Source organism: Anomaloglossus baeobatrachus, chromosome 6, assembly GCF_048569485.1.
Source record: "Anomaloglossus baeobatrachus isolate aAnoBae1 chromosome 6, aAnoBae1.hap1, whole genome shotgun sequence".
In the NCBI taxonomy this organism is placed as follows: domain Eukaryota; kingdom Metazoa; phylum Chordata; class Amphibia; order Anura; family Aromobatidae; genus Anomaloglossus; species Anomaloglossus baeobatrachus.
The window spans coordinates 537,790,008-537,815,714 of record NC_134358.1 but is presented as its reverse complement, the minus strand read 5'-3'; the positions used below and the strand labels follow the sequence as shown (position 1 = coordinate 537,815,714).

The window sequence follows — 25,707 nt, the reverse complement described above, 5'->3', positions numbered from 1 at the left end:
GGCTGCAATCAACATCGACCCCCCCGGTGGGAAGAACCATACAGCGGCGGCCCCTACCTGGCCGCACACCACAGGTGGCGTCACGACAAAAACTCTGTTAATAATCCCTGTAAATAATCCCCTTTTTAAAAGTGACCCCCAGGGTCACGGAACCGGGCACCGACCACTACACCCATGACACTCCCCAGTTAAACCAGGACCGGAACCGAGTACCCCATAGCCCTAGGGTCCGACACATGTGGTTAGGAAATGGTTAATTATGCTTATCATTATGCCCTAAGTAAAAGAATATTTACTATGAAGTTGGCGATGAATGATAAAGACATGAAGATTGGAAAAATGACATAGAACAGCCAACATCACTGAGGATGAATAACTCAGTTCTCTGATAGGTCACAGTCTAAAGGCCGCTTTACACGCTACGATTTATCTGACAATCTCATTAGCAATGTGACACGCTGAGATCGCTCATAGGTCGTTTATTAGCGGTCACACGTAACGATCGCACAAGCGACACTAAATCGTTCAGCGATATATTGTTTGACCAAGGCGGTCGTGTGGATGTTGTTCGTCGTTGGCAGGGTGTCAAACGTACCAATATGTCTGCTGCGTTCCAAACGACGAACAATATTTTGAAAGTGAACGACGTGTCAACGATCAGCGATTTTCAACCTATTGGCGATCGTTCGAAGTCGCACGTAGGAGTCACACGCAACGACGTCGCTAACGATGCCGGATGTGCGTCACGGAATCCGTGACCACGACAGCTGTTTAGTCAGACAATTATGCACACCATTGCTCCACTGGGTTTGACCTTTTTATGTTTTTACTTAAATGCATGTTTTGGGGGCTGCTGTATTCAACAGGGCCTCTGCCCCATTCTTAGGTGTTTCAGAGCCCCCCTTCTTGGGATTGCTGGTGTTCTGACTGCTGGATGGGGGATAACTTATGTTTAGTGGAAATTCCCTTTAATTAAATTCATTCATTTGCACTGGATATTACATTCATTGCCTCTTTGCACTACAATGACCTTTTCATAGTGACAAAAAGTAATGTCGGCTTCTCTCCGCAGGTTTGAGCAGGCTTATTTAACAAGTCTCATTGGGCTTAGAACAGAGAAATATTTTTGGACAGGACTCTCTGATACAAAGGACAGGAACACTTTTAAATGGTCCAATGGGCAAGATGTAACGTACACTCACTGGAACGTGGACATGCCGAGTGAGTTCATTGTTCTTTCTCTCTATTGTTATTCCCAGGTGCTATGTGATCCATGGACTAGAGAAGGACTTATTGCCCTTAATTCTTATTTTTGCCCTTGTGTGATTTTGTCTGGATTGTTTCTTAATGAGTCCACCATTTAAAAATTTCAGTCTGGATTTCCTAGTAAAAAAAAACAAAAAAACAAAAAAAATATTGTCACCTCTAGAGGGAGCCAACTGCAACTCATTGAGCTCCTCAGCAGACCCCTTTACATTATGAATCTATATGGATAATTTTGGAAAGCAGAAAATTTGTACCTCGGTATCTGAAAAATAACCTCCGATCATTTAAGATTTCTGGACCTATCCTATGGGACAACGTACCTGCGGATTTTACCACGGAAAACCCGCGGATTTATCTGGATTTTCCAGATAAATCCGCAGGTTTACGTAAGTACAGACACTCCCCATGTTATCCTATGGGATTTGGGGAGTGCTGTATCAATGCCGAGGTATGTGCGGCTGCGGAAAATGCTGCGGATTTCCAGCAGCCGCATGTAACTGCATGTCAATTATTCATGCGGAATTATCTGTTAAATTCCTGCCCCTCCACTATGGAGATACAGGGCGGGAATTCCGCAGGAATTCTGCATGAAGTCCGCACTGTTTCCGCCCGTTTACCGCAACATCTCCTGAGATATAACGCCGTAATGGATAGCTGCGGATTCCGGGGAGTTGCCGTGTGAACCTGCGGAAATACCTGCAGAAAAGTCCACGGGTACGTTGTCCCATGGGCACATAGCCTAAGGGGGCCAACTACCCAAGGGAACAAACACTCTTGCGACTAGTCCTTGCGCTCATTAGCATATGATAAAAGATCTTTAGTAATACTTTTTCTAAAGATCTCTTTGGCCATGTGTGCACATTGCGTCCTATTCCGCAGCATGTAAGTCACTGCATATGCATCTGAGAACGCAGCCGAAAAAGCTGCATTCTGAGACGTATTCGGCAGAACGCAACGTGCGCACATTCCTGTAGAATTCATTGTTCTGGATGCTTGCTCTGCCATAGGCCTGAAACACACATCCGTGAAACACGTGCGTGTTTGGTCCGTTTCCGTATATACCGGAGACACGGCCAAACGTGCACCAATGTTATTTAATGTTTGAGGACACATGTGCGTTTTTCATTAAGGTCCGTGGGTCCGTGTGCGTGCTACGTTTGTGTCTCCGTTTTGCACGCCAGCATGTCCGTTTTCAGCACGCCACACGCAGCACGGACCCAATGAAAGTCAATGGGTCTGTGCGCACGTCCGAGTGACACGGACGCATCTCTGTTTGCTCCCTGTACGTTTTGTGCTTTTTTCATGTGATGTTGGTCTTTTTTCTTTTTCTGTTTCGTTCTCTCCCTCAGTCCGTCGGTCGGTCGGTCTCTCTCTATGTCTGTCGGTCGGTCTCTGTCTTATCTGTCCCTCTCGCTGTCTGTCGGTCAGTTCCCCCCCTCTCTCATACTTACCGTTCCCCGATCTCCGGCGCGGCGCTGCACGGCTGTTATAAAAGCTCCGGCGGCTTTTACTTTTTTGAAAAAGCCGGCCGCTCATTAATCAATCTCGTATTCTCTGCTTTACCCGCCCACAGGCATCTGTGATTGGTTGCAGTCACACACGCCCACCACACTGAGTGACAGCTGTGTCACTGCACCCAATCACAGCAGCTGGTGGGCGTGTCTATACTGTGCAGTAAAATAAATAAATAAATAATTAAAAAAAAACGGCGTGCGGTCCCCCCCTATTTTAATACCAGCCAGATAAAGCCATACAGCTGAAGGCTGGTATTCTCAGGATGGGGAGCCCCACGTTAAGGGGAGCCCCCCAGCCTAACAATATTAGTCAGCAGCCGCCCAGAATTGCCGCATACATTATATGCGACAGTTCTGGGACTGTACCCGGCTCTTCCCGATTTGCCCTGGTGCATTGGCAAATTGGGGTAATAAGGAGTTAATGGCAGCCCATAGCTGCCACTAAATCCTAGATTAAATCCAATGTAGAAAGAGGAAAAAACGGCACTCACCAAATCATTGCTGTGCAGGTTGCGGCTTTATTTCAAGCGCAGAGGTTACATGTGCGGTGGGGGCTGGTGGGGAGGGAGAGGACGCCGGACACGTCAGACGACGGCCGTTTCGCACTTACACAGTGCTTCAGGTGGTCTGAGTAGGTATGACATCAGATCCTTTTTATCCACATACCACATGTGGCTGATGTCAAAACAATTAAAAATGTTAAAAACAATAATATATGCCCAAATCTTACTGGACACGCAACATAGTAGCAAAGATTTACACATATATGAAACAAACAAATGTGCACTGAATCAACCCAAGAATACACTAAGATCATTCCTTTTATTTAACCCTAGAGGGCCTGTGGCATTGAACTTCATAATAAATTCAGATTCCCTCCTAAGCAATAATTTATGGGAGTCACCTCCTCTAGATGGGGGTTCTATCAACTCAATCCCTGCAAAGGACAGAACACTCTGATCGGAATTATGACATTCATTTATATGGTTAATCAACCTTGTGGCCCCTAATCCGCTCACAATAGAGTTCCTATGCTCTCTGAACCTTACAAAAAGCTGCCGTATAGTTTTACCTATGTAGAAATATTTACACGGACAAAAAACTACATAAACGACCATTTTGGTCTTGCAAGTGATCAGGTGCTTTACTACATGTAAATGGCCACCAATCTCAAGAGTTCTACCGATTATGTGGAATCTGCAAAAAGAGCAGTCACCACAACGGTAGTTGCCAACAGGGCCACTATACTGCAACCAGGTTCTAGGAGGAATATACCGCTTTTTGACTATAATGTCACTGATGTTCTTGCATCGCCTGTGTGTCACAAGTGGCTTATTCAAGGCCATTTCTTTGAGTTCAGTTACACCCTCGATTATATGCCAGTTTTTATTTATGACCGATTTTATCTCACGGTCCATAGGGCCATACTTAAAATTGAATACAAAGCGATTTAAATGCTTTTTTTCACCTTTTTTCATAAGATTTTTATTACGTGGGTCTTTTTCAAGCAAGATTTTCTCTTCGGCTTGTTTTTGCATTAAATTAATTAAATCGAGGGGGTAACCTCTTTCCAAAAAACGTTGCCTGAGATCTATTGTTTGAGTATGCAGTATATCCGGATTGTTAGTAATCCTGTTCAATCTCAAAAATTGACTGAATGGGACCGACCTCAAAACGTGTCCTGGGTGGGCACTGCCATAGTGTAGCAATGTATTGACGGTGGTAGGTTTTCTATAGAGTTCCCGAGTGATCCCCCCGTCCTGGGCCATCAATTTCACATCCAGGAACTCTATAGTTTTGTCACTAAAGGAAAACGTGAAAAGCATATTGTAATTATTTTCCAAATTCAAATATGCCACAAAAGATTCAAATTGTTCCTTACTACCATCCCAGATTATCAATACATCATCCACAAAGCGCTGATATTGCTTTATATGTCTTACGTAGGGATTATCCAGGCTATAAATCAACTTGTCCTCAAGATGTGCAAGGAATAGGTTAGCCAGGGTACATGCCACCGGGGTCCCCATAGCAACCCCACTTTTTTGCAGGTACCAGGAATGACCAAACTTAAAGGTATTGTATCCCAGTACCAATGCTAGTGCCTCTTCAACAAAATTGATTAAAAGTTCATTCTCACCAAGCCCTCTCAGCATCTGTACTATCAAATCAATCCCAAGATGTTGTGGAATCCTGGTAAATAAACTCTCGACGTCCAATGACGCCCAGCAGAAAGTCTCCTGCCATTCAAAGTGCTCAAGTTGCTGTACTAAATCCCCAGTGTCCCTCACAAAGGAGGGAATGGTTTCCAACAGGGGATGAAGTAACCAGTCAAGATACGCAGAGAGAGGCTCGGTGAGAGAACCAGATCCTGCAACAATGGGTCTCCCCGGTGGCCTAGAAACTGACTTGTGTACCTTAGGTAACCAGTACCAATGTGGTCTGGTTGGGAAGAGGGGAAACAATTTTTCAGCCCTATTCTTCGTAATAAAGCCTGTCGTTACGTGTTTATTTTAAAAGCTGCGCAATTTCTCCTTTAGTTTGTATGTAGGATCACTATCCAGTTTTTGATAAACTAAGCAATTATCTAAATGATGTTTAGCTTCCTCTAAATAGTAATCTGTGGTCATAAGGACTGTGGCCCCACCCTTGTCTGCCTTCCTTATTGTGACATTTTTGAGGGATTTGATTTTATTTAAAGCTGATTGTTCTTTTTTGGACAGGTTATTTTTCAAAGCTGGGTATTTTAATGCTCTCATCTCTCTCATAACGATTTCTTGAAATAAATCTATACTATTTCCTGGAGATGTCGGTGGAAAAAAGGAGGATTTTAACCCTCCAGTAAAGCCTGTACTGGTTTTGAGATTTTTTCCCACTGCTGGAAAATCTGCATTGTCTGCACTAGCATCAGTCAGACTTAGCAGCTGTATCGCGTCTTGTGCAATCTTATTCACCTCTGAGCCTTCATAAGAAAAACCTAAAGGGCTGGTATGACACTGCCTTTCAGGTGTACAAACAGACCTAGAATCTTTCTGGATATTAGAAAAATGCTTTTTTAAATGCAATTTACGACAAGCTTTATACAAGTCAATTTCAAATTCAACCAGGTCAAATGGTTCTGGTGTGGCGCCCCTGACCTGGTCAGGCACCACAGAGTATTGCACCCATGCGGGAGCAATGCTTCCAGGTAATTTCCAAAGGCCAGGATGAGGTGCACACACAAACACATAGTGACCAGGTCTCCCACACCACAAGCAGGGACCCTTGGGTAGCCAGAAGGGGTTAACTTTCAATTCCCAGCTGGGGGTGTGTTCAGGGGCTGGTTGCTAGGAAGCAGGGCAGAGAGAGAGAGGAAGAGGAGAGTCTGGAGGAAGAAGTTGAAGTGTGAGGAAGCAGGGCAGAGGAGCTCTCGTGTCAGACAGGTCCTGAGGAGTGCAGTAGCTGAAAGCGGGGGAGAAAGGAGTACCGTGGGTCGGCCTGAAAATCATCCAGAGAGAAGGGTGGCTGAGTACGGAGATCCCGGTATCCGAGCACACAAGGGGAACTAGGTCCCCAGTACAGGCAGCAGATCATCCAGAGCTGCTTAACCTACAGGTGGGGGGGGGGGTACTTCATGCCCTCACCACAACTACACAGAGCTTGAGCCAAGCAGCAATCACCAGGCCCATAAGGGGACAGGGCCAGAAGCCATCCCACCAAGGCCACGCTGCCGGCCGACGAGCCAGAGAGAGGGGAGCAGGGTGGTAACAGCTTCCCTGGAGGGGTCCTACCACGCTTCAAGCAAAGGATCCTCCTAAAACAGAAAGAGTGCAAGGAAGGCGAGTGGACAGCTACCCTCAGAACGGCCTCCTGGAATTCCTGGTTCAACCTGGTTATCACAGTGTCGCCCGGGCATCTCACCGTGACCTCCAAACAGTGAGTAAACACGTTGAAAGACTTCTTGGACTGTGTTTGAGTCATTCTGCGACCTGTGGTCCCACACACATACACCGGGGCCTGGGGCTTGCCTCACTCTCAGGGGGCTAATATACTGACTGCACCCACCATCAGCCCCAGGCATCCCTTAATCTGCAGTGGCGGTCCCCGCTGACCGCAATACTGAGAGTGGCGTCACGACAATCCTAAAAGAAGGTTCCCTACCTGTGACCAGACTGTTCCATCCACGTGGAGTCCCTGAAGGTACTGCACCGACGCATACTAGCGGGGCTTCACAACTTCTGGCGTCACGAACAGGATAAGGACTAGACCTGTTCAGACAGGTGACCGTGTGCCTCAGAGGTCCGACCGCAAAAATTGAACCGCCGCCATATTGCCATCTTCAAAAGCGCGCGCTGCAGCCCGCGCGAGGGAGAAGAGCACCGCCCACGAAGAGGTGTGGCCGCCCCAGAACCCCCACAATTCGGAGAGCGTTCTGACCCAGGAAGTGGAAAGGGGGCGCGGAGATTTTTGAAGAAAAATGGACGCTGCAGGAGGTAATGCCCCTGGTCAGGGCGACGCAGCCCAAGCGATGCCAGCCCCCGTCGCGCTGGACGCAGCAGCGCCTGGTGCCGGTGCCGCGGTCGCAGCCGCGCCGGCTGAAATCTCCCCCATAATGCCAGTTTCCTTGCTGTATGTCCCAGGAGCGCAATGGCTGCCCCAATACGCCGGTAAAATAGACACGCTGACCGGGTTTAAGAAGAAGATCAACACCCTGCTAGACATGCACGCGATGACTGGTAAGCAGAGGGCCGCTGTGGTGCTGGGACAATTGACTGAAGCAGCAGAATTGGAGGCTGAGTCCTGGACCAATGATGACCGGGGCTCTGTTGAGACCATCTTTGCCAAACTAGCAGCTGCTTTTGAACACCGCACAGAGGGAGAGCTGAGGACGGACTTCTATAACTGCCGTCAGAAGCCCCAAGATAGTATAAGAGACTATGCCCTCAGGCTGCAGGCTGCACTACGGGCTCTCAAGCTGGTGGACCCTGTCAGTGATCAGGAAGGAAACCGGATGATGAAGGAACAATTCTTGCGGGGCCTGCGCTCTCCTGAGGATGGGAAGCAGATGAAGCTGTGGTCCCTGGAACACCCTGACGTGGACTTTGCCATTCTGAAAGACAGGGCAGTGAAAGCACTCCAACCTCCTGTGGACACAGACCCCGTCGCACCAGCATGGCCTGCCAGTTCCACGGCTGCAGGAGCGGAATCCTCCTCGCAGGCCCTGGTAACTGCAAAAGGACTCAACACGCCAGCAGAGACCATAAATACACTATCCTCCCAGGTGCAACAGCTCACTAAGGACGTCGCACAAATCCTGAAAGCAATGCAGTTGCCCTCAGAGACCAAAGTCCCTCATCGGATCCTGCTAGCTGACAACCCAGAGGACGTCCCTTGGATGCGGAGGAGAAGAGGTCCCCCAACCCGAGGCAGGAGCAGTGATCGCTATGACTCATCTGGACAACCCATCTGTCGTCGTTGCCAGGAGGCAGGACACTATGCAAGGGCCTGTCCTTTAAACGAGCCAAACCTGGGGCCGGGGGCCAGTCCTCAGGATTAAGAAGATCAGGCCCAAGTCGCTGCTGTGATCAGTACGTGGGTGGACGTCCTGTCCTGTCCATCGTCCTGGACGGGATCCCTACCCCGGCGTTATTGGACACCGGCTCTCAGGTCACCACGATCCCGTATGTCCTTTATCGGAGGTTTTGGTCGGACGACGATCTCCGACCACCGGACCCCTCCCTCACCATCTATGCTGCCAACGGACAACCTATAGACCAGATCGGGGTCAAAGAGGTAACCATAAAGGTGGGAAGGCAGGAAATGAAGGGACAAGGACTGATTGTTGTGGACACTGATATTAGAGAAAGGAACCCGCAAATGATTTTAGGCACTAATGTCATAGAAAATTGCCTAGGGGAAGTGTTGTTGTTGCTTCACCAGATTGTTGAAGGTGCTGAGGGCAGGTCGCAAAGAGCCTTGCAAAAGGAGATCCGAATCATTCTGAGGAAGCAACAGGTAAAACAGACTGGCGGTGAGATTGGTAGTGTACGGGTGATGGATGCAAACCCCATTGTGATACCCCCACGGAGTGAAATGATGATGTGGTGTAGAGCAGCGGTAGGTCTCAGAGGACAAGATTACCAGGCTGTACTAGAGCCCACTCATTCAGACCACTGGCCCACGATTCTGACAGCCAGGGGGGTAGTTGATGTACACAAGGGACGAGTGCCTGTACGAGTGTTGAACTGTGGGGAGGAGGAAGCCAGACTACCAAGGTACGCTACCATAGCCAAACTGTTTACATGCTCAGATGACGCCATAACACCTGTAGGTCCCCTGACACAAGCTGACTCAAAAGAGGGCGAGACCTCCCAAAAGCAGTTAGAGGATTGGTGCCAGAAACTACACGTGGGGACTGACTCTACACCCGACTACCAGAAACATGGGGTTTACAGGGTCGTGCAGGAATACGAGCAGGTCTTTAGTAAGAACCCACTAGACTTTGGTAGGATCAAAGGGGTGCAACATCACATACCCACAGGCAGTCATCCTCCCATTAAGGAAAGACATAGGCCTATTCCACCAGCCCATTACCAGCGCACAAAGGACATGCTGAAGGACATGAAGGAGGCAGGCGTCATAAGGGACAGTTGTAGCCCCTGGGCGGCTCCCCTGGTCCTGGTAAGAAAGAAGGATGGCACGATGAGGATGTGTGTGGATTACAGACGGATAAATCAGATAACACACAAGGATGCCTACCCTTTGCCAAGGATAGAGGAATCCCTCGCTGCCTTGAAAGCCTCTAACTACTTTTCTACCCTAGATCTTACTAGTGGCTACTGGCAAGTATCTGTAGCAGAAGAAGATCGGGAGAAGACGGCCTTCACCACCCCAATGGGCCTCTGTGAGTTCAACAGCATGCCATTTGGACTCTGCAATGCCCCCGGGACCTTCCAGAGGCTTATGGAATGCTGCCTAGGGCACCTCAACTTTGAAACCGTCCTGCTATACCTGGATGATGTCATCGTGTACTCCAAGACCTACGAGGACCACCTGAAACACCTGGCTGAAGTCTTTGAAGCGCTATCCCGATATGGAATGAAGCTGAAACCATCCAAGTGCCATTTACTGAAGCCAAAGGTCCAGTACCTAGGTCACGTGGTCAGTGCAGAAGGAGTAGCACCAGACCCAGAGAAGGTCACAGTCATCCAGGAATGGCCCACACCTACTACCGTCCGGGAGGTACGTCAGTTCCTTGGCTTGGTAGGCTACTACAGAAGGTTCATCAAGGGCTACACGAAAATGGCAGCGCCTTTGCAAGAGCTCCTGGTAGGCCACCCAAAGAAGAGAGGAAAGATCTCCGGCCCGCCATTTCACTGGGGAGAAGCAGAAGAACACTCCTTCAGACAAATGAAAGGGGCCTTGACGGGTGAAGAGATCCTAGCCTACCCTGACTACGGTCTGCCATTCGTACTGTACACAGATGCCAGTAATGTGGGACTGGGAGCAGTGCTTTCACAGGTGCAGGGAGGCAAAGAGCGTGTGATTGCTTACGCCAGCAGGAAGCTCAGGCCTACTGAAAGAAACCCGGAGAATTATAGCTCATTCAAGCTAGAGTTCCTGGCCATGGTATGGGCTATCACAGAGCGGTTCAAGCACTACCTGGCAGCCACCAAATTCACTGTCTTCACGGACAACAACCCCCTGACCCACTTGGATACTGCTAAATTGGGTGCCATGGAGCAGCGTTGGGTAGCCCGACTGGCGAATTATGACTTTACTGTCAAGTATCGAGCTGGCCGCAAGAACGGCAACGCAGATGCTCTGTCCAGGATGCCTCACCTAGCAGACGAGGGTGAAGATGTAGATGATCTTGAAGAGATTGAGCTGCCAGCGTTCCATCGCCATGGAGCAAAACAGTGTCGGCAGTCGCGTGCCAACCGCCAAGAGGTGACCCTGAACCCACTACCTCACTACAACTGGAAGGAGACCCAGGAAAATGATCCAGCGGTAGGCTTGGTAAAGAAACTGATCAGCCAGCCGGGCGCCAGCCTTGACAAAGGAGCCCCACCTGAGGCACAGTACCTATGGAAGGAGAGGGGTCGATTATTCATCTATCAAGACAAACTTTACAGGAGCATCATTGACCCGAGGACGCATGAGAAGGTGTGGCAAGTGATTGTACCACAGAAGGATACGAGGATGGTGCTAGAAGCCTATCACAATGGTGCAGGCCACTTTGGTTGGAAGAAACTGGAGGCCCTACTTAAAGTAAGATTCTACTGGGTGGGCATGAGATCTGCCCTAGAGAAGTGGTGTCGAAACTGCGGGCCCTGCAATCTTAGAAGAAAAGACCAGCCCAGCCAGAGAGCACCACTCCAGCCAATCCAAACTAAACGGCCCCTGGAGATCGTGGCCCTGGACCATGTGAAGTTGGCACCCAGCAGACAAGGCTACAACTACGCTCTCACTATGGTTGACCACTACTCCAGATTCCTGGTGGTAGTACCAGTCAAGGACTTGACAGGTCAAACTGCAGCCAAAGCTTTCCAAACACACTTCTGTCGACCACATGGTTATCCAGATCAAGTGCTCACTGACCAAGGACCAGCCTTTGAAGCTGAAGTGTTTAAGGAGTTTTGTAACCTATACGGCTGCCAGAAGATCCGTACTACGCCTTACCATCCCCAGACCAATGGCATGTGTGAGAAGATGAACCACATCATTCTCGACCTTCTGAAGACGCTCCCACTAGAAGAACGAAATCAGTGGCCGGAAAAACTGCCCGATCTAGTGGACATGTATAACAACATCCCTGTGAGTTCCACGAACTGCACACCGGCATACCTGATGAGGGCCAGACCAGGGAGATTGCCAGTAGATCTGGAAATGGGAGTTGAGACCCCTGAAGACCATCTACAAGGTGCTGATTGGGATTCCAACCGCCAAGCCCAATACAAGAAAGTACAAGAGTGTGTGGAGCGAAGCCTGACTCAGCAGCGTGAGAAACAAGAAAAGGCCTACAATCGAAAAGCACCTGCTGTTCCCTTGATGCCAGGAGATATAGTTCTCAAAAGAAAGAGAAGACGTCATAAACTTGACAATCACTGGGAAGAAGAACCCTATACTGTGTTACCATCGACGCTTAGCAATGAAAAGACATGCCGTATCAGCAAGGATGGAGGAAAAACAACAGCTGTCGTTTCTAGAGATCGCTTAAAGAAATGTCCTGAACAACTAAGAACCCCTGAAGAAAGTCCCAACCCTTTGCCAGTTCAAGAACCAAAAGAAAAGATGATCCATACTGTACTTGGAGATTTTCCAGCAAGTTGGCCTCAATACAATGGAGCAGTAGTTATTCCGGTTATTACATTCCCTCAATCTGGAGAAGTAAGAGACCCAGAAGAACCTGTTCAGAACCTGGAAGAGCCAAATGTAGCTGAAGCAGAAGACCATGCACTGGTATCAATACCCAGTACACCCATTATTCACATTGAGACACATACATCGGGTGGGAGGACACAACCTCAGACAGATGACAGTATAGTACTGCGTAGATCAACCCGCAGCAACTTTGGTCAGCTCCCATTACGCTATAGAGAAAGTACAGTTTAGTTCAAAGTGACGGTATGAAATGTAATGTTTAACCTGTTTACAGTTAAGTAACGTTTAAGTGAAATGTGCCCACAAGGACTATTGTGAGACCTCTTTAAAATGTTTTCTTTGCACTAGTTTACGTGCACTTTAAAAATGGACCACCGGTTATGAACTGGCTTTAACCACAAACTTTTGCATTGTAAAAAGTTACCTCCTTGGTATCAACCCCAGAGTCTGCCTGTTGAGGGGCATGGCTCTGCACCAACAAGGGGGCACGCCTGTTTATGGGGCCTGCCCTCCAACACTCGGAAGCGGGTACGCCTGTTTATGGGGCCTACCTTACACCACTCTCCTCAGGAGAGGAAGATTGGAGGAAAGGTCTGGGGAATGTGATGGCCCAGACCTGGTCACCAAAAGGACCGGCGACCTACCTCCTGGAGGTTTTTGGGTGGCTTTCGGACATGTGGGTGGTTGGTGGTGGAATGGTACCTGGTATGTTTAAATGTAAATAATTGCCCCTGTGTGGGAAAAGTTTGTATTTACCTTTTTCTCTTGTCTTTGCAGCCCGAGGACGTGCTGATGATAACTAAGGGGGAATGTGGCGCCCCTGACCTGGTCAGGCACCACAGAGTATTGCACCCATGCGGGAGCAATGCTTCCAGGTAATTTCCAAAGGCCAGGATGAGGTGCACACACAAACACATAGTGACCAGGTCTCCCACACCACAAGCAGGGACCCTTGGGTAGCCAGAAGGGGTTAACTTTCAATTCCCAGCTGGGGGTGTGTTCAGGGGCTGGTTGCTAGGAAGCAGGGCAGAGAGAGAGAGGAAGAGGAGAGTCTGGAGGAAGAAGTTGAAGTGTGTGGAAGGGAGCAGAGGAGCTCTCGTGTCAGACAGGTCCTGAGGAGTGCAGTAGCTGAAAGCGGGGGAGAAAGGAGTACCGTGGGTCGGCCTGAAAATCATCCAGAGAGAAGGGTGGCTGAGTACGGAGATCCCGGTATCCGAGCACACAAGGGGAACTAGGTCCCCAGTACAGGCAGCAGATCATCCAGAGCTGCTTAACCTACAGGTGGGGGGGGTACTTCATGCCCTCACCACAACTACACAGAGCTTGAGCCAAGCAGCAATCACCAGGCCCATAAGGGGACAGGGCCAGAAGCCATCCCACCAAGGCCACGCTGCCGGCAGACGAGCCAGAGAGAGGGGAGCAGGGTGGTAACAGCTTCCCTGGAGGGGTCCTACCACGCTTCAAGCAAAGGATCCTCCTAAAACAGAAAGAGTGCAAGGAAGGCGAGTGGACAGCTACCCTCAGAACGGCCTCCTGGAATTCCTGGTTCAACCTGGTTATCACAGTGTCGCCCGGGCATCTCACCGTGACCTCCAAACAGTGAGTAAACACGTTGAAAGACTTCTTGGACTGTGTTTGAGTCATTCTGCGACCTGTGGTCCCACACACATACACCGGGGCCTGGGGCTTGCCTCACTCTCAGGGGGCTAATATACTGACTGCACCCACCATCAGCCCCAGGCATCCCTTAATCTGCAGTGGCGGTCCCCGCTGACCGCAATACTGAGAGTGGCGTCACGACAATCCTAAAAGAAGGTTCCCTACCTGTGACCAGACTGTTCCATCCACGTGGAGTCCCTGAAGGTACTGCACCGACGCATACTAGCGGGGCTTCACACTGGAATACAGAAATTTAGTCCTTTTTCCAAGACCGCTTGCATATCTGTATCAAGCACATGATCTGTAAGGTTGTAGACTTTCTTTCTGTTAGGAGGACTAGGGGTAATCTCTCCAGGACACATTCTTCCTTTTCCCCATAAGTTGTTCGCTTGTTCCTTCCACGGCCCCTTCTTGTCTTTCTCCTAAAGGGTTATTAGATGAGTTTGAAGAAATTCTAACATCTAATGGATGCGGCAATTCCGGGCGGCTGCTGGCTGATATTGTTAGGTTGGGGGGCTCCCCATAACGTGGAGCTCCCCATCCTGAGAATACCAGCCATCAGCTGTGTGGCTTTACCCTGGCTGGTATCCAAATTGAGGGGGACCGCACGTCATTTTTTTTTCAATTTATTTATTCTTTTACTGCTCGATATAGACACACCCACCGGCGGCTGTGATTGGTTGCAGTGAGACAGCTGTCACTCAGCGTGGGGGCATGTCTGACTGCAACCAATCACAGGCGCTGGTGGGCGGGGGAAGCAGGGAATACGAGAGATTAATGAGCAATCGGCATTTTCAAAAGAAGAGAAGCTGCCACAGTGTGAACACCGTGCAGCGCCGCGCTGGTGATCGGTGAGTATGAAAGAGAGGGAGGGAGAGACCGACCGACATGGACAGAGAGAGATAGAGAGAGACCGACTGACAGAGAGAGACCGAAAGACCTGCGTTTGTTTGTCTTCCCGACTCCTGCAGGCAGAGGCCTCCATATGCCTCCTAGCCAAAGGTGCCCGGGCTCCTACCCTGGCACCTGTCAGACTGCTGCAGACCTGCTACACAGGCCTGCTTCCACTCTCCTTCACTCCTAACAACTAACAGACTGTTTTCCCACTTCAGGCTCTCTGTACTCCTCGGTGTGCATGGACAACCACCTGCCTCCGCCCCCTGGTGTGCCCATCAAGCCCTGAGGGGGGTGACTAGGGTTTAAAGTGTTTGGCTGCTGACACCTTGTCAGGGGACAGGTGTTATGTGGGGCTCTAACTGTGACTACCTGGCTAGTCCAGGGCGTCACAAATGGATTTATTTCAAAATCTCTTGACAAATGGTCTCCTCAGTTCCTAGACATTTACAGATGGGTACAAAAAGAAGAGATGATGCTACACATTTTCATGGCATTGACCCAACTTTTTGGAGATGTGTTACTGCCGTCAGTTTCTAAGTGAATTCATTTTTTTCAAATTAAATAGAAAAATGTCCAACGTTGAACTTCTGATCTGTTTTATGTTCTTTTGTGAGATTTCCAAATCATATCATTCTAATTTAGTTTCCATTGTACACAGCGTCCCAACTTTTTTTGAATTGGGGTTTTATCTTTCTCCCAACGAAGACTTAAAGAGAACAATGTGTATAATATTTACAACTAGTAATGGGCAGATCCAGACTGTAAAAGTCCAGCTCTGCACTGGTTCAAAGGTACACGAGTTCTCAGCGAACTCCGGGTATTGATCCGGATCCGGCAACATGGGTAATAAAAAAAAAATGAAGGAAAAATAAACAAAGAAAGAATAAAGCAGGCATGCTATACTTACGGAGTCTCCGGCGAGGCTGTCAACACTGCATCCAGGGCCGCTCATTATCGCTCATACATATTCACTGCTTCCCCTGTTTACAGACAGTCCTGGTGTCTGTGATTGTTTGCAGTCAGACAGTGCCCCCACCCTGTTTGACAGTGTGTCGTACTGCAATCACAAACCCTGTCAGTGGGTCTATATTGTGGTATAAAAATAAAATAAATAAAACAAAAGGAGTAGGGTCCCCTATACTATGATACCCAGCACAGTTAAAGCATACAGCTACAGGTTGCTGCCACCAGCCGTGGGCTTATCTTGGCTGTGTATCAAAATAAGAGGAACCGCATGCGGCTTTTTTTTTAAATTATTTAAATGTATGATTTTTAAAAAACGCTGTGCGGTCCCCCCCAATTGTGATACTCAGCCATGATAAAGCCCGACAGCTGGGCCTCTTTTACCCCTTTATTAACCTCCAAGCACCCAGATCCGACGTAATCCACAGATTTTTTTGTATTTTATATCAAAATAAAGGATTTTTTTGGTGTTTGTTTATTTATTTTCACTTACAGATTAGTAATGGGGTGGGTCTCATAGATGCTAATATATGGCTTAGTGGCAGCTGTGAGCTGCCATTATCCCCTTATTGCCCTGATTGTTACTGCACCAGAGCAATTGGGAAGAGCCAGATAAAGTTCCAGAATTGTTGCATCTAATGGCTACGACAATCCTGGGTGGCTGCAGGCTGCTATTTTTAGGTTGTTGGGCCCAATAAGCATGTGTCTCCCCAGCCTGAGAATACCATCCCGTAGCTGTTAGATTTTATCATTTCTGGGTATCAAAACTGGGGGGACCGCACAGTTTTTTTAAAATTATTTATTTAAAATTATAAAAGCCGCATGCAGGCCCTCTTATTTTGATACACAGCCAAGATAAGTGCACAGCTGGGTGCTGCAGCCTGTAGCAGTATGTTTTATCTGTGCTGGGTATCCTAATATGAGAGGACCCTACACCATTTTTTTTTTCTTTATTTATTTTTATACCATGATATAGACTGCAGACTAGGTCTGTGATTGCAAGCAGTCAGACACGCTGCCACTCAGTGTTGGGGCGCTGTCTGACTGCAAACAATCACAGACGCCAGGACTCTGGTCCCCATAGACTTATGTCTAGATATGTGAGATCAATTCCGGGCCGGAAGCAGAGTTTCTTTTAAACTCGATTAGACCCGTCGATCCTGGGTATCTGTGAGTCCGCCCATCACTATTTACAACTAATCCTGGAAAAGACAAATCCTGGTATGGCTACTTTGTAATAAAAAATAATAAAAAAAATGTATGTTCATGGCAATGAGTTGCCATGTAATCATGATAAGAAGTTTCATTGTTTCTCTTTATTTTCAATTACTCTTTGAAGACACAAGACAGGGCTGTGTAGCTATGAGAACTGGAAATCAAGCCGGATTATGGGATGTTATAAACTGTGAAGAGAAAGCAAAGTATGTGTGCAAGAAGTGGGCAGAAGGAGTGACGCCTCCGCCGATCCCTACAACAACAGCAGAACCAACGTGTCCTGCTAATTGGACCACAACAGGACATGGATGCATAAAGGTGACACAATCTGTAATAAGTAATAGAGTGAATTGTAATAAAATAAACATGTCTGGGCACAGTGAGACTTAGGACTTCATAAAAAAGCTAAATTGACATTGTCACGATTCACCTTTGCACAGTTTCATTATGATATATGCATGCAATTTGCAAAATTGAAGTTACACGTCAACTAGACTCCTGTGCTTCTCTTAATTCTTAATTCAAAAAAAATGAATTAAATGCCTTGTGAAAAAAAATCCCTGAGCTCCCCTGAGTCTGTCATTAGTTTTCGTTTTGCACTGTGTAGCTCTGTTGAGGAGATATTCACATTTGTTTCCTCTGAGGAGCACTATGTGAAATCTCTGCTTGTAGCGCAACTTGACGTTTCTTTTCTGGGGTCGTGTGCTTTCACTCCTCCCTCCCAGATGCTGCCAATCACAGCTCAGCAGCTAGACTGTTAGATAAGCTACTGAGCTGTGCAGAGTCTGGGAGGGAGGACTGAAAGCACACCCCCCCAGAAAAGAAACATCAAGTTGCGCTACAAGCAGAGATTTCACATACTGTGCTCCAGAAGAAGAAACTGTGAATATCTCTGCAATGGAACAAAGCAGCGCAAAACTGATAAAAAAAAACTGCAAAACCAGGGGAGCTCCAAGATTTTTAGAATGTATTTAACTCTGTCAGGGTGTTTGCTTAAGGCCTAATACACACGTCATGAAAATCGGAGCGAGTGTTTTATCGCATTCCACTCGGACCAATATTACCCTGTGTGTCAACACCCATGAGCGATTATTTTCTTGGCCCCAATCGGACCGAGAAAACAATTGCAGCATGCTGCGATTGTAATGCGAGTCTCTTTCTCTCGCACCAATTCAAGTGTATGGGGCGAGAGAAAGATCACACTGCACACACAGTACACCAGAGTACCGTGAGTGCAGAGCAAGAATGGCAATAGCCGACTATGGAGGAGAGAGGGAGATAAATCCCTTCCTCCCCTCCGCAGCGCTGGACCGCCCCTCCTGAAGGCCATCCCGCCTCTCCTCAGAGCCGTCACGGCCCGCCCCTCCTCAGAATTGGCCCGCCCCTCCTCAGAGCTGCCTCGCCCCTCCTCAGAGCCGGCCCATCCCCCACAGCTGAGATCCAATCGCATGATCACACCTCAGTCGCAGTGACACTCCCATGACACTCTGCTCCTGCTGTGCTGGCAGCGTGACCTGAGTGTCATGCGAGGGGATCGCATTAGTCCCCGTGTAGCCCCGGCCTAAGCATAAAAGTTGCAGCCCCATGATCATCAGTGGTAGGACAGCTATAAGTGTCAGTTTCCAGCACCTATGAGCTGATACCGTCTGATGAAATCTGCTTAAAGGGAATCTGTCAGCAGGTTTTTGCTACCACATCCGAGAGCAGCATGATGTAGGCAAGGAGACCCTGCATCCAACGATCTATCACTTAGATTACTGAGTGCAGTCAGTTTGACACAATCAGCATTTTTAAGTTTAGCCATGTAGCAGAGCTGAAAGAGCTTCCCTGCCCACACCAGGCTCTCAGTAGAGATTGTACATTGACAGTGAGGTGTCAATCACAGCAGGGGGCATGCCGGACTGCTTGGCACAGACTTTGCCCAGACTCTGCTGCTAAAACAACCATACCAAATAAACAAAAAAAAAAAAAATTGGACTGCAACAAGACAGGCATGCCTGAACTTTGTCTTAACCCTTACAGCATGCTGGCTTCAACTTACATAGCAAAAACCTGCTGACTGCAGGTCACCACAAAGAATAAGTTACTGATAGCCCCTACGGTTTTCCATGTAAAATGCCTGTAATACCAGCTTTTCATATGCTGTAAATGACAACTGTAAATCTTAAAGGGAATACTGTTTGAAATTTTGTATATATATATATATATATATATATATATATATATATATATATATATATATATATATATATACATACATACATACATACATACATACATACATACATACACACACACACACACACACACACACACACACACACACACATACATATATACACAGTATGTGTGTAATATATATATATATATATATATATATTATATACATACACATACATACACACACACACACACACACGTATGTATACACAGTATATATATATATATATATATTTTTAATCATTCTTATTATTTGATTTTTTAATTTACTTTATAGCACTTATAATTCCAGGCTCAGCACATGCAAAAGCAGGGCTTAGAGTAAATAACAATGAATTACCAATACATACAGTATAACACAAACGTGAGTACATTATCACATTTTTGTAAATATTTTTTTATTACATCTTTTCATGGCACGACACTGAAGATCAGACCCTGTGATACAATGTACAGTGTCAGTGTGCAGCTTGTATAACAGTGTAAATTTGGTGCCCTCTAAATAACTCAACACACAGACATTAATGTCTAAACTGCTGGCAACAAATGTGAGTACAATTAGCCATTTCCCCTCACTGGTGTCATGTGACTCAGTATTAAAAAGTCTCAGGTGTGAATGGGGAACAGGTGTGTTACATTGCTACAGAGGTTACAGGGGTGGGGGGGGGTGCGCCTGTCAATGCTCAAACCATACGACGCACACGGCATCAAATTAGTCTGCATGGCTGTCATCCCAGAAGGAAGCCTCTTTTAAAGATGATGCACAACAAAGCCGCAAACAGTTTGCTGGAGACAAGGACTTGGATTACTGGAACCATGTCCTGTGGTCTGATGAGACCATAAACTTATTTGGTTCAGATGGTGTCAAGTGTGTGTGGATGCAACCAGGTGAGGAGGACAAAGACAAGTATGTCCTGCCTACAGTCAGACATGGTGGTGGAGGTTCATGGTTTGTGGCTGCATCAGTGCTACCGGCTGTGGGGTGCTATAGTTCATTGAGGGAAAAATGAATGTCAACATGTACTGTGACCTACTGAAGCAGAGCATGATCCCCTCCCTTCATATCCCAACATAACAACCCCATACACACCTTCCTTCAAGACCACCACTGCCGTGTTAAAGAAACTGAAAGTAAAGGAGACTGGGCAAGTGTCTCCAGACCTTAAATCAATGGAGCATCTGTGGGGCCTCCTCAAACAAAAGGTGGAGGCGTGCAAGGTCTCTAACATCCATCAGCTCCGTGATGCCATCATGGAGGATGGAAGAGGATCCAGTGAAGGCAGTGCTGGAAAATAATGATGGCCACACAAAATATTGACCCTTTGGTTACAGTTTTCACTTAGTACTCACTTTTATTGCCAGCGGTTTAGACATTATTAGCTGTATGTTGAGATATTTAAGTGGCACAGCAAACGTTTTCTACGTTGTTTTTTTTTTCTATATACCAAATTTACAGTTGTACAAACCATATACTGTCTACCTTACATTGTATCAAAGTGTCATATCTACATTGTTGTCCCATGATAATTTATAATAAAATATTTACAAAAGTGTGAAGGGTGTACTCCCTTTTCCGATATACCATGACAAGGTACAATAGTATGAAAACAGCTAAGTAAGCGACAGGTAAAAAAAGAAAGAGGATTCTGTCTTCAAGGGCTTTCAATCTACAAGAAATGCGGACATGTCAGTGAGGCAGCGGAGTTATTGCATGTTGTAAGTTTAATTAAATAGGTGAGTATATATACTGTACATGTTGCGGTTGATCATTTCAAAAGGTGAAGAGTGTTATTTGTTGGGATAGAAAATTCTAAAGTATGGGGGAAGCACAGGAGAAACCTTGCAAATAGTTGTAGGAGAAGCCAACGAGATCATACTTGGGATAACCTACATGTAATTAGAGTTTATAGCCAAAAACTGATTACAACAATTTTTTATTAGAAATTAAAAAAAAAAACAAAAAACCCAAAAACATATTATAGAAAAAATGGGGATATACTTAATTACACCTCCCGAATATGCCCAAAGCAGAGAAGCATAAGAAAATGAATGCTAAATTAATAAAAACAAAAAGATGGCAATAGAGGTATTCAACATTCAACTGCATTTCCAAAAATAACCACTAAGGGTCAGGAAAATCCAAGTGTGACATGTAATTTTTGTTTCAGCAAGCACAAACCCCTTTCAGTGCAATGCAGAGAGAAAGATTGGCCAATACAAAGATGAAGTGCAAAATAGCCATATGACTCAACCCTAAACAAGACATTAATAGATGAAGCACAATGAAAAACAATGCATTTTTAAGCAATAAATATCATTCAGTATAGTGTGTGTGTGTATTATATATATACTATATCTATCTATCTATCTATATCTATCTATCTATATCTATCTATCTATATCTATCTATCTATATCTATCTATATCTATATCTATATCTATCTATCTCTATCTCTATATCTATCTATCTCTATCTATCTCTATCTATCTATCTATCTATATATATATATATATATATATATATATTGTGAGACTGTGACCGGGGTTATCTATGACGGCCGGTATGTCTCGCCCCGGTTGTGCTCACTCCATGATAGAAAGTAACTCTACTCCAGGGTTAATGCTGTTTCCCTACAGGCTGAAAGAAGGGTTAAAAGGAAACAGGAACAAGGGCGGGGGTGCCGAGTGTGAGGGAGTGAACACAACTCCCTGAGTTCTCTGCCGGAGAGGCACATGTGTACTATTGTGGACTTTTGTTTGGATATTAAACCGTGTGCTGTGACCCTTGGTGCCTGGATCCCGTGTCTTCTGCTGCGCAGCCGACCACGCTACCTCACATATGGTGGAGAATCGGCGGGCATGCCAGCCCGGTGAGGTGTAGCTTCCATTTCTGGTGACCCGGTAGCACATGTCCTGGATTCAAGCGGCTATACTACAGCCCAAACCCGGAGACACCATGGAGGAAATACTAAAGCAGCAGCAACAGATCAATGCACACCTGCTCCGGTCGTTGGATCGTCAGCAGCAATCCTTGCAATTGCAGGAACAAAGGCACCAAGAACAGATGGTTCTACTGGCCAAGTCGATCCGTGCCGGACCGGCAGCAACAACCCCGGGACCGGGTGACGACGGCAGTGTCCGGAAAGCGGTGAGACAAGCGTTGCAAAAGATGACCCCGGGGGATGATGTGGAAGCGTTCCTGGCGGTGTTTGAGCGGGTGGCCGAGCGGGAAAAGCTGCCGACCCCCCAGTGGGCTGAGGTATTGTCGCCCTATCTGACGGGGGAGCCCCAAAAAGCGTACCTGGACCTCTGTACCGAGGACGCCATAGAATATGCGACTTTGAAAGCCGAAATACTGGCTCGGTTGGGGGTGAATACCTATGTACGGGCTCAGCGGGTAAATCAGTGGTTCTATGAGGAAGCCAAACCCGTACGCTCCCAGGCCTATGACTTGTTGCATCTCGTAAAAAAGTGGTTGCAGCTTGACACTCTGAGCCCGGCGCAAATGGTGGAAAGGGTAGTAGTTGATCGTTTTGTACGCACTTTACCCGTCACCATTCAACGGTGGGTAGGACAGGGCGACCCGAGTACCCTGGACCAATTAGTGTCCCTGGTAGAGCGGCATGTGGCTACGCAGGACTTGATACGGGACACTGAGACTTTGCGTACCGCCCGTCGGTCCGGCCCCTCCAAGCCTAAGGCCAAGGACCCACCGCCGACACCGGTGCAGGAGTCCGCTACCGTCCCGTCTGAGGCCGCGCCTGCCGTCCCTGAGGTCCGGAAGGTTCTGTACCCTAAACGACAACTCGTCAAGGGGGTTTCCTTCCCTATTAGATGTTGGCGGTGCCAGCGGATGGGACATATGGAAGCCCAGTGTCCACTCACCACGGAGCCCATGGATTGTGGGGTTACTCGGCGGGGTTCAATGTATGCTCAGGTGGTGTGTACCGCTGACCTGGTCTCCCCAGAGACTGAGCCCCACTTGTGCCAAATACAGGTGAATGAATGTCCGGTTACAGGCTTGTTGGATTCCGGAAGCTTAGTGACCCTTGTGCGATCAACCCTAAGGGCTAAAAGTAAAGGCCACAGGACGTACCGTGGGGGTGGTTTGCATACATGGGGACCGCCGAGACTATCCCACGGGGATTGTCACCATCACAGCATCTTGCGGTCAGGTGCAACATGAGGTGGGACTTATTAACACTCTTCCCTATGACGTGATCCTAGGAAGGGATCTGCCCTATTTTTGGACTTTATGGAAGGGACCTCCTAAGTCCCCTCAGATATTGGTCAGTCCGGGACCTGAGCCCTACAATCCTGAATCCGGGACGCCTGCCGTAGGGGTTCCCATGATAGGGACAGAATGTGAACCCGATAGGTCGCCCCTAGAGGTATTGGCAGGAGAGGCTGAGACGGTCGAGCCCATCCCAGAGTTGGAGGCGTCCCCGGATACGTTTGGGACAGCCCAACTCCAGGACCCTACATTAATACATGCCCGGAGTCGGGTGACAGTAGTTGACGGGGTGGCACAGCTGCCCGGTGCCCAGGTAAGGTACCCCCATTTCGCTCTTAAGCAGGATTTACTCTACCGGGTAGATGAAATACGGGGCGTGGGGGTAGAGCAGTTGGTGGTGCCCCAGCCGTATCGCCAGCGGGTACTCGACTTGGCTCATAAACACCTGATGAGTGGCCACCTAGGGGTCAAGAAAACGCAGGAGCGAATATTGCAAAGGTTCTATTGGCCCGGGGTCTTTGGGGAGGTAAAACGGTTCTGCGAAACCTGCCCGGAGTGTCAGCTTACCGCACCCCTGACCCACTTTCGCAGTCCGTTGGTACCGTTACCCATTATAGAAGTCCCTTTTGAACGGATAGGGATGGATCTGGTGGGGCCCCTCGTAAAGTCCGCTCGAGGGCACCAACACATCCTAGTGATTGTTGACTATGCCACCCGGTATCCAGAGGAGATACCTCTCAGACATACTGCGGCGAAGCTTATAGCTCGGGAGTTGTTTGCTGTGTTCTGCCGGGTGGGGTTGCCCAAGGAGATCCTTACGGATCAGGGGACCCCATTCATGTCTAAAGTGACCAAAGAGCTATGCCGGCTACTCCAGATCAAGCAGTTGCGTACGTCTGTGTATCATCCTCAGACGGATGGGTTAGTAGAACGATTCAATAAAACCCTGAAAACCATGCTCAAAAGGGTGATCTCCAAAGACGGGAAAGACTGGGATATGATGCTTCCCTATTTGATGTTTGCCATACGAGAGGTGCCACAGGCATCCACGGGGTTTTCGCCTTTTGAGTTGTTATACGGGCGACATCCCCGGGGATTGTTGGACCTGGCAAAGGAAACATGGGAGCAAGAGCCCACCCCCCATAAAAGTGTGATTGAACACATTTTAGGAATGCAGAACCGCATAAGCGCGGTCATGCCAATTGTGAAGGAGCATTTACAGGAGGCTCAGGCCGCGCAAAGCGGCCGCTACAATAGACAAGCCACCGTGCGGACCTTTAAACCCGGGGATCGGGTGTTGGTTTTAATCCCCACAGCGGAGAGTAAATCCCTGGCTCAGTGGCAAGGCCCCTACGAGATAAAGGAAAGAGTCGGGGTGGTCAACTATAAGGTATTGCAGTCCGGTAGGCGGAAACCTGAACAAATATACCATGTCAACCTATTAAAACCTTGGCAGGAACGGGAAAGCCTGATGGTTGTTTTTTCCCCATCTCCCTCCTCTTCGGGTCGTTCACATCCGGCTCCAGCGACCTCCGGAGAGGACGAACCGGAAGTAAGGATTGGAGAAGCCCTCAACAAGACACAGAGGCGAGAGGCCAGACGGCTGGTTCAGCAGAACCCCGATGTTTTCTCCGAGCTGCCTGGTAGGACCAGTCTGATACGACATGATATTGTCACCGAGCCCCACCTGAAGGTACGCCTGAAGTCATACCGGGTACCGGAGGCTCGAAGACAAGCCATATCAGATGAAGTGAAGACAATGCTACGCCTGGGGGTCATCGAAAAATCCCGGAGTGAATGGGCTAGTCCCATTGTCCTAATACCAAAACCCGATGGCTCCTTAAGGTTCTGCAATGACTTTAGGAGATTGAACGAAATATCTAAGTTTGATCTCTACCCCATGCCCCGGGTGGATGAGCTGATTGATAGGCTGGGACAGGCGCGATATTTCACCACGCTCGACCTGACCAAGGGGTACTGGCAGGTGCCACTGACAGAGTCCGCCAAGGAGAAAACCACTTTTGTTACGCCGGAGGGTCTCTTCCACTATGTTGTCTTGCCTTTTGGGTTACATGGCGCTCCGGCCACGTTCCAGAGGTTGATGGACTTGGTGCTGGAACCCCACCAGGCGTATGCATCAGCGTACCTTGATGACATCATTATTTACAGCTCTGAGTGGCAGACCCACTTGGAACAGGTACAAGCGGTGGTGGACGCGCTTCGAACAGCCGGATTGACAGCCAATCCCAAGAAATGTGCGTTGGGACTCACGGAAGCCCGCTACTTGGGCTACGTGATAGGCCAAGGAGTGATTAAGCCCCAAATTAACAAGGTTGAGGCGATCCAGAAGTGGCCTAGACCCCTGACCACGAAGCA

General features: G+C 48.0%; 1 protein-coding gene across 1 annotated transcript in view; it reads left to right on the top strand.

Annotated features, from left to right (window-relative positions):
• Positions 1-25,707, top strand: part of LOC142243975 (macrophage mannose receptor 1-like) — a 234,721-nt gene that overhangs the window by 44,834 nt on the left and 164,180 nt on the right. Inside the window, exons 11-12 of the mRNA XM_075316164.1 lie at positions 1,073-1,221; positions 17,002-17,195. Of these exons, the coding sequence (XP_075172279.1) occupies positions 1,073-1,221; positions 17,002-17,195 (343 nt within the window). The remainder of the gene's footprint in view (positions 1-1,072; positions 1,222-17,001; positions 17,196-25,707) is intronic.